The sequence below is a fragment of the Bos indicus genome, chromosome 21, assembly GCF_029378745.1.
Source record: "Bos indicus isolate NIAB-ARS_2022 breed Sahiwal x Tharparkar chromosome 21, NIAB-ARS_B.indTharparkar_mat_pri_1.0, whole genome shotgun sequence".
Classification (NCBI taxonomy): Eukaryota; Metazoa; Chordata; class Mammalia; order Artiodactyla; family Bovidae; genus Bos; species Bos indicus.
In genome coordinates, this window is record NC_091780.1 from 28,741,946 (window position 1) to 28,754,314 (window position 12,369).

A 12,369-nucleotide genomic window follows, 5' to 3' on the forward strand; every position below is an offset into this window, starting at 1 on the left:
CACTGAGCTACTCACTATTCTTGCCTGGAGAACTCTATGAACAGAGGAGCCTGGTGGGCCACAGTTCATGGGTTGCAAAGACTCAGACACTGGCTGAGGAACTGACACTATGTGTTAGTCTCACATACAATTAGTCTAAGTATAAATAAACACAATTAAGCTATCTGCAAACTGTTCTAGGTGATTCATAATAAAAAGGGCAATACAAAATAGTAAATTCTTCTTGCATTTTTTACTCTAAAAATACAAATGTACATATGAACATTTTGAAGAGATCAAGGTTAAATAACTACATAATTTTAATAGTTCTACAAATTCTGTTGCTTTGCAACTGGCTTAAAACTATCTGTTTAATAAAGATCACATTTCTGGACTTTCCTGGTGGTCTAGTGGTTAAGAATCTGCCTACCAATGCAGGGTTTGATCCTTGGTCTGGGAAGATCCCATGTGCCACGGGGCAAATAAGCCCGTGTACCACAACTACTGAAGCCTGTACTCCAAACCAGAGAAAACTGCATTGAGAAGCCCACACACCATGACTAGAGAGTAGCTCCCACTCTCTCTAACCAGAGAAAGCTCACACGCACCAACAGATTTTTTTTTTAAGTTGCAAGTTTAAAAAACAGTTTCCAATTCCAATTGATTTTCTTCCTTTCCTTTAACTGAAAAACAAAACAAAACAAAAAAAACTTCCTGAATCTACAACATGACTAAGTAACACTGATGATAACTAAGAATCAAAGATAATATTTTAATGTGACCATCCTCCCCAGTGGTAACCAGGCCTTATAATAGGGCTCCTGCTCCATACAGCACACAAAAATTCCACAAGTATTTCATTTTTGGCTAATTTTCATTCTCTTCTGACTACCACCTTTCATTAATGTAATTACTACACCTTAACACTGCAGATCAGTGGAACTCACATCATTCTATTAAACTGTTCACACGATCAATATTTTAAAAAATCATTGTTCTTTTTAGTGCATTTCCATTATCTACCAAAAGGTGGAGGCATTATTCAATACATATAGATCTAGAGCCATGCTGTTAACAGAATCATGAAGAAAGTCACTTATGTAGCTTGAAATTTTCTAAAACTCATATTAAATAAATGAGGTGAAATCAAATAATACATTTTAACTCAATATACTTAAAATATTAAGAATCATAAACCATAAAGTAATCATAATTACAAATAAATCAGTAAGTAATCATAAATTAGGAGCTTCCCTGGTGGCTCAGATGGTAAAGCGCAGTGCCTGCAATATGGGAGACCAGGGTTCGATGGAGACCAGGGTTCGATCCCTGGGTTGAGAAGATCTCCTGGAGAAGGAAATGGCGACCCACTCCAGTATTCCTGCCTGGAGAATCCCAGGGACGGAGGAGCCTGGTAGGCTTACAGTCCATGGGGTGGCAAAGAGTTGGACACGACTGAGCGACTTCACTTCACTTCACCCATTGTTTTTTGGTGTACTCAGCCATCAAACTCCAGTGTGTATTTGAAAGTGTTAGCTGCTCAGTCGTGTCTGACTCTTTGTGACCCCATGGAGTGCAGCCCGCCAGGCTCCTTTGTCCATGGGATTCTCCAGGCAAGAATGCTGGAGTGGGTTGCCATGCCTTACTCCAGGGGATCTTCCTGATCCAGGGATGAGAATCTTATGTCTCCTACATTGGCAGGCGGGTTCTTTACCACTAGCGCCACCTGGGAAGCCCCAAAGTTCTGTGGAAGACAACTGTTAAGACAGAGTCTCTGAGAGAGTTTTTAGTCACATAAACAAACTCAATGGAAACAGAGCCTTAAGTCTTATCCCGTCAACTCTGTGTGAGAATAGCAGATATCACACACACTCAACCAGATCAGTAACAGATGGCTTTAAGAGCAAGACTTCAGGTGTGAAGTCACAGCTGTCTGGGGCCATTTAGTGCAGGCAGAGGGCAGGCAGCTGGATCAGAGGGGCATGGAGAAATAGGGACAGGGGAAGGGGTTTTCTCCTCCGGGTCCCCTTAGTAGGCAGGCAGGCCCCAGGTGGTGCATACTGGGAAAGGGCGGCTCAGCGGCAGCAGCTTTCTGACACTTCCGAGGGTGCTCAGGCACTTGGTCTCTGACAAGACAGGTCCTCAAGCACTGCTCTCCCTGGGCCCTCAGAGGGCAGGTTCCCTGTAAGCCCACCCAACGACACCCCATAGTGAGCCTCAGGCACGTGGGGCGGGCTCCACCTCAGCACCACTGCTGTTAACCTCCTCACATGTGATCCTCACATTCTTCAGAGTTCTCTTTCCTTTCCTACTGGCTAATCCTCTGTCGCTTCAATCTTGTTATATTTAACCTCTCTATATTAAACCTGTTCTGCTGAAACTGTGCTGTTTCTTGGACCCTGATGAAATATACCAGACTACCAACTCTTCAAATTTTATTTCTGATTTCTAGCTCTCAAACACCTCCCAATGGACTGGTTATATCTTATTTAAAAGTAATCTGAATATAGAAAATAAACTGAGGCTGAATGTTCACTGTAATAAAACATCCTTTTATAAAGCCCATTTCCTGTTACCTAAGAAATGACTCATCCTACGAAAGCAACTTTATACTTTCCTTTCAGAAACATTTATCGCATGCAGGTTGGCAAGAACTACATAGTTTAAAATGAAAACAAAAAACCAGGTGCCCTTACCAGTGGTCTTTAAAGGGCACCTAGTTTTTGTTTTCATTTTAAACTATGTAGTTCTTGCCAACCTGCATGCGATAAGTGTTTCTGAAAGGAAAGTATAAAGTTGCTTTCGTAGGATGAGTCGTATCACCGACTCGATGGACACTGAGTTTGAGTGAACTTCAGGAGTTGGTGATGGACAGGGAGGCCTCGCGTGCTGCAATTTAAAGGGTCGCAAAGAGCTGGACACAACTGAGCGACTGAACTGAACGACCACTGGAGTATCTCGACCCTAATAGTAAAAAACAGAAACTCAGAAAGTAACTTAAACCAGGCTCCCAAGTTCTTCTCCACTGACAGAGTTCAGCACGGTGGGCCCCTAACACATACGAGGAAGAAAAACCAAGGTGCAATCAAGTCTGATAACTCAGAATGCTCCCACCAGTTAATCCCCTAAGTTATATATGAAAACACACAGATATTACACACTGCAGTTTCTCCTCGACAGCAACTCAAAAATTACAGCATGGCATAGTGGATTAGAGGGTGAGCAAGGCAGAGTGAGCACTATGGAGATTCTGGGTAGGTGCTCAGGCAGAGAAGCGAGAGCTGCCCCTGTGCGTGCTGAGAGAGCAAGGAATGACCACCATACATTCACTGGACTGTATCTGCAAGCTAAGCTCTCACAATTTAAAATCTGTTCTTTATACACTGCAACATTTTCTAGAAATACATGTGGTGTATGCTTTTGAAGAAATAATGCCTGTACTGCTCACTGTGACAAGCAGCTTTCATGATGCCTATCAGTCTGCACAGAGATTCTCCTCCTGCGCGTTCGTTTGGTTTGATGGTGACAACAAAGTAACCTAGCCACCTGAATTAGAAAGAAAACAGACCCATCATTCTGCAAGTGTAATTTCTGAAGAAATGAACAACTTTTAGTAAGGAATGACTGAAGAAAAACTAAGAAGGAAGGGTATCCCTCTGCACCTCGAATACTCTATAGTGATGAGCCAGCCCCCTTACTGACATTCCTGTCAATCAGAACGAGGCAGTGCCCCAGTGAGGCTCCCAGCTCCATCCTGAGCAGAGTCTCAGTCCAGAGCAGGCAGTGGAACGACATTGAATAAAATATACAGAACCTAGCAACAAGCATCAAGTGATTTAACAAAATCACTGTAATAACACTCTCTGCTGCTGCTGCTGCGTCACTTCAGTCGTGTCCGACTCTGTGTGACCCCAGAGACGGCAGCCCACCAGGCTGCCCCGTCCCTGGGATTCTCCAGGCAAGAACACTGGAGTGGGTTGCCATTTCCTTCTCCAATTAACACTCTCTACACACATATTATTTTTTAATTTACAAACAAAACTATTTTAACATCCTAGACCAGGGAGGGACTGGCAGACTTTTTCTGTAAATGGCTCCGTGGGCCAGGCACTCTCTGCCAACTTTTCACAGTTATGACACTGCAGGATGGGTTCCAACAAAACTTTATTTGCAAAACCAGGCAGCAGGCTGGATCTGGCCCACTAGCTGCAGTTTGCCAGCTGCCGTTCTAGACAACGACAAGGATACACTGTTCATCTGATTATAAGAAGTGAGCACGTGTGCTGTGCTCGGAACTCAGCTCTCTAAGAAAAGAACGTCATGTAGAGGAATCTGGAGAAGGCAATGGCACCCCACTCCAGTACTCTTGCCTGGAAAATCCCATGGACGGAGGACCTCGGTGGGCCGCAGTCCATGGGGTCACTAAGAGTCGGACACGACTGAGCGACTTCACTTTCACTTTTCACTTTCATTCATCGGAGAAGGAAATGGCAACCCACTCCAGTGTTCTTGCCTGGAGAATCCCAGGGACAGGGGAGCCTGGTGGGCTGCTGTCTACGGGGTTGCACAGAGTTGGACATGACTGAAGCGACTTAGCAGCAGCAGCAGAGGAACCTACTTAGGTCACAAGGGAAGGCTCTAAAGGTTTCTGTTCCCTTGAGTAACCTTCCCTTTCTTTCTCTACTCCAGGAAGGGCAAACACTTGAGTCTGTTTAAAGGCCAAGAGGCTTTAATTCTCTTGTCAACAACATAACCCTGGACTTTATCCTTAGCTTAAATGACTAGCCTACGGAATGAGGAAATCGTCTTAGAAATGGTCAATGTGAGCACACAGGAAAGCACATGTGGACAGTCTACAGCATGAACTGCTCCTACTACCAATCACTGTAATAAAGGAAGCCGCTAATATCTGGGCCAGGTGTTCCAATCACCTTTCACAACTTTGTGGTGTATGATGCCTTCTTTACATCAAATGAGGAAACTAAAGCTCAGAGAGGGATTCAAGGTGGTGCAAGTAACCAATGACAGGCTGGGGCTCAAACCCAGGAAAACTGGCTTCAAAGTCCAAAGAGATGACTGCATTCTGTTGCTTCTGACAACAGAAGGTTGCTCCATTTCTGACAAAATGAAGGTTACTATTCTCTGCAGGTAACTGCAGTCTTACAAACACAGAGATATTCAGAAATCCACGGGAGGCAGTAGTGTTTTACACACTAAACAAACTTTTCTCACTTGTCTTTTTCTATCACTTTTTAAACTGCAGAATTATAACATTTGTAAAACAAAAGCATCTGTTTAAACAACACAAGGACGTTCCATGGTGTTTTTTATACTAGGATTTTACTCTCATACTATATCTAAAGACGGATGAAACACACGCTGGAATCAAGACTGCCAAGAGAAATATCAATAATCTCATATATGCAGATGACACCACCATTATGTCAGAAAGCAATGAGGAACTAAAGAGCCTCTTGATGAAAGTGAAAGAGGAGAATTACAAAATTGGCTTAAAACTCAACATTCAGAAAACTAGGATCATGGCATCCGGTCCCATCACTTCATGGCCAACAGATGGGGAAACAGTGTCAGACTTTATTTTGGGGGGCTCCAAAATCACTGCAGATGGTGACTGCAACCATGAAATTAAAAGACGCTTGCTCCTTGGAAGAAAAGTTATGACCAACCTAGACAGCATATTAAAATGCAGAGACATTACTTTGCCAACAAAGGTCTGTCTAGACAAAGCTATGGTTTTCCCAATAGTCATGTATGGATGTGAGAGTTGGACTATAAAGACAGCTGAGCACCGAAGAAATGATGCTTTTGAACTGTAGTGTTGGATAAGACTCTTGAGAGTCCCTTGGACTGCAAGGAGATCCAACCAGTCCATCCTAAAGGAAATCTGTCCTGAATCTTCATCAGAAGGACTGATGCTGAAGCTGAAACTCCCAATACTTTGGCCACCAGATGCAAAGAACAGACTCGTTGGAAAAGATGCTGGGAAAGATTGAAGGCAGGAGGAGAAGAAGCCGACAGAGGATGAGATGGTTGGATGTCATCACTGACTGACGGACATGAGTCTGAGCAAACTCTGGGAGCTGGTGATGGACAGGGAAGCCTGGAGTGCTGCAATCCCTGAGGTCGCAAAGGTCAGACATGACTGAGTGACTGAACTGATATCTAAAGTGTTTCTCAAAATGCAAGGACACTCTAAATTAAAATTGCACAGTTGTTTGGATTTTAATAGTAACTTTATGGAGGAAATAAAACCTTTAAGCAACTGGTACTATTTTTTCATCCTGCCTTTAGGCAGGTTAAAGTTTCAGGAATTATATTATCAGCACAAACATGAAAATAAATCTGCAGACTTTTTGTCTTCTGTAGCCAAAATACTGTCTTCTCCTTAGGATCTGCTATGTGGTAACATGCAGAAGAGAATGCTATTATATTAGAAACTTAAAGTATTATTCCCTGCCTCCATCCCAGATGAACTCAGAAGCAGGCCCAAGATTCTATACTTTTCAAAGATCTCATATAACTGGTGTCACCTATAAGAATACTTGAGGCTCTCAAGAGAAGTAAAACACTCCAATATAATAGGAAGACACCTAAAAAAAAATTTTTTTAACCCTCTTCAACATTTAAAGTTACAGATGCCAAATATTTAGGAAATCTAAATGAAAAAAATGTAGGTACTAAAAAGACCTATCTAAAGTTTAGAATTTGGTTACAATAGATACAAATGGCCAAAATTTTCATGAGTCTTTCTTTCTTTCTTTTTAAAGGAAAATCATGTCCAAACTGCTTGCTGCTAGCCTGGCTTCTAGGAGAGAGAACTGTGTTAGGACTGCACCACGCCCCATGACTCATCTGGGTGTCAGCTCTATTGCTGTGTATGTGCTGCGGGCAGCCGTCCTTTTCCAGGTAAGGGATGCGCCATGTCAGCAAGATTTTCAGAATTAAGATGTTAATGTACAGCAGTTAAAATTAGTAATCGGTTATTAGTCAGTTTTGCATGTAACGTACTATAATATTCCTTAAAAAATCATTATAATGTTAATTACAAAGATCAGGGTTAATACAATTTATAAATCTAAAATCTGAAATTCAGAAAGAATCAGATTCACAAATAGCTAAAATCAGCAGTGTGCAACAACTGTGTCAGGGTGATTTCTGAAAGTCTTCAGGAAAGCTCTCTTCCGGGAGGTACTTCTCATTTGTTTCCTCAGCATCCTTGGGAAACACTCACTGTATCCACTTCTGGGCATTCTATCTCTTGTTTCTCTTGGCAATTTTAGTGATTTCATGGCTTAGGTGAACACCACCTTCATGCAAGTCAGTCACAAACAATCACAGTGAATCTTAAACTGGTCAGCTCTGGACTTGACTAAGTGCACACAGAAGAGCTCCACGTGGACTGCTGCTAAAACCTAGGTCCACTGTTGGCCAACAGAGCCCTGAGCACGTCCAGAAATCTTACATAAAATGCTACATGTATCTGTGAATGTGCATCTTTCTGGAGAGAAAGATCATCTTTTTTTTTCAGATTCTCAAATGTGCATGTGACCCCCTCAGAACATAAACTCAGGTAAGTCACATAATACTAGCATGGCAGACCCTTTGACGTAAATAAATACCACACAGTGTACTTTAAAGGGAAAAACAAAAGTCCAGGTTAATCTCCACTAAAAGATACTACCATACACATTTAATTTGTCCTAAAACTTGTTAGCATCTTCTAATGCAGTAGCTAAGCAAACTGCAGCCAAGAGCCAACTGTATTTTTAAAAATAAAGTTTTACTGGAAAACAGCCATGTCCATTCATTTACATACTATCTACAGTAGTTTTGAGCCACTAAGACAGAGGTGAGTGGTGACAAGATTTGGATCACATACCTAAAACATTTTTGACTGACTTCTGTTATTCCAGGTAAGAAATACATAAACTGATGGAGAAACACAAAGCAAATTTAAGTAATCAAAAGAAAATCTATCTTCTAGTTTTATTTCTAAGCAAAACCAGAAGCATGCATCAAGCACACACACCACTGTTTTACTTTACACAACAGAGAGTGATTACCTGCCACTGCTGGGCTGCTGTGGAGAGTGTCTAGAATGGTCAGAAGGCTCGGACCGCTGGTCAGGAGACCGAGAGCGGCTGTGACGGGGAGGCCGGTCGTGGGATCGACCTGAATGGTCTGATGCCAGTGACTGGATTTCTGAAATATCTGTTAAACAAAAGGGTGCTGTTTATTTTCCCAAGATTATAGTAAAATATAAGGCACTCCAATGATAAAGGAAATAAATTACTAAATACAATTTCCCATACAATGGTGGATTTAAGCATTAACTTAAACTCAAACATGTCCGACCTTCCCACTTTAAGCAACAGATCACCTTGAGGGTCTCTAGAAACAGAACCACACTCACCGTCCCTCTCGGAGGCGTCAGCAGAGTGGATGCTGTCAGAAAGGTCAGGGACATTCAGCAGGGTAGCCCGCTCATCTCTCTGAACCACCATCTTTAACTTGCCCTTAGACCTCTCGATCAGCGTCTTCGCATCTGTCAGTGACATGTTTTCCGTCACGGTACCATTTATCTGCAACAGAAAAGAAACTGTAGTTTGAAGCTAAATGACAAAAATACAAGCATTAACTTAGACATGGACAGCAATATCTCAGCTGCTCCCAGGCTTGCTCTGAGAGCTAAAATATTCCCTTTACACTTTCCTAAACTATCAAAGTACTCCTTCCCGAAATGATAAACCTTCACTACACTCACTACACAGCTGCTCTGCCAGAGGAGCCCACATCACACCCTCTACCTCTTCCTGGTCACTTTCTGTGACTTATGAGCAAACCAATAAAGCTGACATTTCAGTAACATCTGGAGGAGTCATCAAAACCACTTAAAGTGGAACAACAGGCAAATCTGTCTACAAAGTAACTCCTGTTAGTGAATAATATGCTTCTGGAGCTATTAATTCTCCAGGACAACACAACGCCCAAAGAAAAGCATCAGTCTTGACATGCAGTAACAGTCATGGCAGGCTATACCGTCCCCCAAATACTGATTTCTAATTCTTCTTGGAAAAATCCATTCAAATATGAAAAGGAGCTATGTGGTCACACTAGAACTTGTTTCTACTGCAGTTCATCAAAATGTTAAGAACATGACTATACCTTCAATACAACATCGCCTTCTTGAATATTGCCATCTCTTGCTGCCAAACTATCTTGTGAAATTTCCTTCACAAATATATGGCTGGCCAATCGAAGACCATATTCTGAAATAATATATTTAAATGTCTTTAGTGTAAAATCCCAAGACACTTAAATAGAGTTTAAAAGTATGAAACAAATAATCACTGCATAAAGAAAGTTTTTAAGTACAATCAATAAGTTATTGGCCTTCCTGCAAAGAAGACATTTCCTCGTGTCATCAGAAGTTGTCACCATCAGTGTGAAAGCACAGGGCAAGTCCGTGGTCCAACAGCAGACTGACACTCATGCCCTCACTGTGCAGAGAGAGAGGACTGAAGAGAAGACCATCCCCTCTGACCTGTCAGGCTGATGCACCAGGTTCTTGGAAAGTTTAATGATAACAATTCTGAAAACAAATACCCTGGGAAGCTCAATGATTTTAGTGATGACTTGTATTACCATGTGTATACAATTTTTGTTTCCCCCAGTTCCTACAGAAGAGGATTTTGGGTCCTAAACCCATCCAACTCCGAGAGGCATATGCAGAACATCAGCACGAGCCACTAGAACTAGGGCCTGGAAGGAGCCGAGCAGAGAGGGGAGCAGTTAAGGATGCCAGTCCTTCCAGCAGCCAGCAGAGCACCCAGGATGCAGCAGCAGGAACAGGACCTGTGGGCAGGGGAGCAGTCAGAACTAAAGATATTACCAGCAGAGTCCAAAAACCCATCCAGGGGCCTGCAGAGCGATGGACTATTTTTTAAAAATTAGAACAATATACAATCAGTATAATGTCTATAGGAACAAGATTGCTCCTGGTTGTGTTAGGAATCTAACTGGGAGCAAGAAAAATAGAAGGGAAATAAGTGTTATTTTTAAGGTGGGCTAAGACTTGCTACTCAGGCTTTTAGAAGCTACATCAAAGTTACAGTTTAACTTAAGGTAAATATACAAAGAGTGTTGACAAACAGAAATAACTGGGACAAAAAAAAAAAAAAAAAGACTTTACAGAATCTACACAGTCTACTCTGTGCTTCAGAAACAGTCATCATATCTCTCAGAAATAAAGTGTTGATTAAAAGACTGTCCTTATTTAGGATTTAAAAATTATAAATGGGAAAAAAAATTATAAATGGCCCATACAGAGATGACTCTGAAATATTTCCTGTATATGAAAGAATCATTTATCCCAAGTATTTCTCTGGTAAATATGAAGGACGTGGGAGGCTCTACAGAGAAAAGCAGCAAGAGGCAGCCCCGTGCTCTGGCAGCAGGGAAAGGATGTCACCACAGTCCAGCTTCGGTGGAGCTCAGACCAGGCAGTACAGCACTCTGTGCCAGGGGAGGGTCACAGAGGGCACCTCCCCCTCGGCCCCGAGAAGCAAACACTAAAGCTGACGCTCCATCTAAGAAACACTGCCACTAAAGCTGAAGAGTGAGGTTGTGTGGTGGGGGCGGGGGGGGGGGGGGGGGGGGGCGCGGCGCGGGCAGTGGCACAAACAGAATGGCTAAAAACAGACACAGCAGAAGGCATGAAGGAAGACGAGGCAAGTTTGATGAAGCCTAAGTGTAGGTAGAGTCAGGCACAGCAGCGCCCCAGAGGCCCTGTAACCCAAGGAGCAGAACCAACAGGAGCCCCAGGGACGAGCTCACAAGGGTGAGTGAGTCCAGTTAAGAAAGGGCGGTATGGTGCTCCTCAGTGAGCCCCACCACCCCACCGCCAAAACCCATGTGGGTTGACTTGACAGTAGTGATCATTTTCTAGTGTGTATGCACCTCAAGCATCACACTGCACACCTCAGATATACACAACTTTACATACTAACACATACTGTTTATCACATGTCAGCAACGATGGGAGAAGAGAAGGTGCTGGTGGCCTGGATGAGGGGTGGGGGTGGAGAAGGGAGGAGCAGGACAGCAGGGCGGCTGCACACTCAGCAGACACAGGGAAGCCGAGCAGACAGCGGCGCAGGTAATCATGCCACAGTGAGTGTGGCTGGCCTGAGACACCAGGTGCAGAAGGACAATCAATGGGCTACTGTGTAAGAAACATGAGGAAACATTCCAAGAGGGACACGGGAGTTTTGCTGGAGATGTGCTGAGTCTGAGGGCCATGGAGGACGCTTCAGTGAACAGGTCTGAGCCAGCCGGGACCCTGGGGTGCACACAGGCGTGGGGAAGGAGCTGCACCATCATGAGAGCTCCTCAACACCCCAGGAAAAAATTCACAGAACACTGGAAGGTAGGATGAATATAATGAGCTTGCCAAGGCTACAGAAGGTGGGGGAAGCCCTGACACCCGCAGCATTGCAGAAGCCAAAAGAAAACATGAAAAAATGGAGTGGTGAACTATGAAATGGTGCTGAAAAGGTAAGATACAGACTGGAAATTCCTACTGGATTCAGTGTGACCAGTTCCAGGAGCAGATACCAGAGCACCCACCAGATACTGAAGTGGGGGGCAGTGACTAGTCCTGGGAGCAGGTACAGAGAGGGGGCTGAAGCGTGCGTGGTGAACGAGAAGCAGCATTTCTGAACACAGACCGTCTGACTAAGAAGTTCGTGGACAAGGGAGCAGGAGCTGTGAGGAGGGGATGCTTCAGGTTTCGGGAAAGCAAATCAAAGCAAAGCTGGAGAGACTATTGCGCCTTTTCGTCAAAGCTGTCACACAGTGCTTTCCTGTGTGGGAGAGACACACCCACAGCAGTGCTGCGAGGCGCCCACCAGACTCTTCCGGTATGGACTGTGACTACCTGAGGGCAAGCAGCCAGGCTGCAGCCACCGAGTTTTGACAGCTGCGTCCTTTCCTTAGAGTAGCATCCCAGCTCTCCATCTGGGGCAGCAAGCTGCCCCTCTCCCCAGCCAGCGCTCTCTGCGGGACGCGGATGCAGCCATGACTCAGCCCAACCCGAGCCTGACCACGAAGTCAACACTGCGCTGCAACTGGTGCAAGGACGGCAGGGCACGTCCTACTCACAGAGCTAACCTAACACTCCTACTGGACATGTTATCTGCTACAACAAAAAAGAGGAGGAAACTGACAACCCCTGAGGCCTGCAGTAACAGGATGTGCTTTTAATAAGCAAAAGGACACAAGAACAAAGATAACAAAGGACAACAGAGCAAAGATGTCAAGAGACAGCAAATTTACTTCTCATTAAAATCAGTCTTAAAATTCTCATGT

General features: G+C 43.8%; 1 protein-coding gene across 8 annotated transcripts in view; it reads right to left on the reverse strand.

Annotated features, from left to right (window-relative positions):
- The window catches only part of TJP1 (tight junction protein 1), a 259,464-nt gene that overhangs the window by 34,851 nt on the left and 212,244 nt on the right, over positions 1–12,369 (reverse strand). For all 8 annotated transcript variants that reach the window (XM_070775278.1, XM_070775275.1, XM_070775274.1 and 5 more), the window contains 3 exons: positions 9,166–9,269; positions 8,414–8,582; positions 8,064–8,211 (listed from right to left, as the gene is read on the reverse strand). In XM_070775278.1, coding sequence (XP_070631379.1) covers positions 8,064–8,211; positions 8,414–8,582; positions 9,166–9,269 — 421 coding nt within the window. The remainder of the gene's footprint in view (positions 1–8,063; positions 8,212–8,413; positions 8,583–9,165; positions 9,270–12,369) is intronic.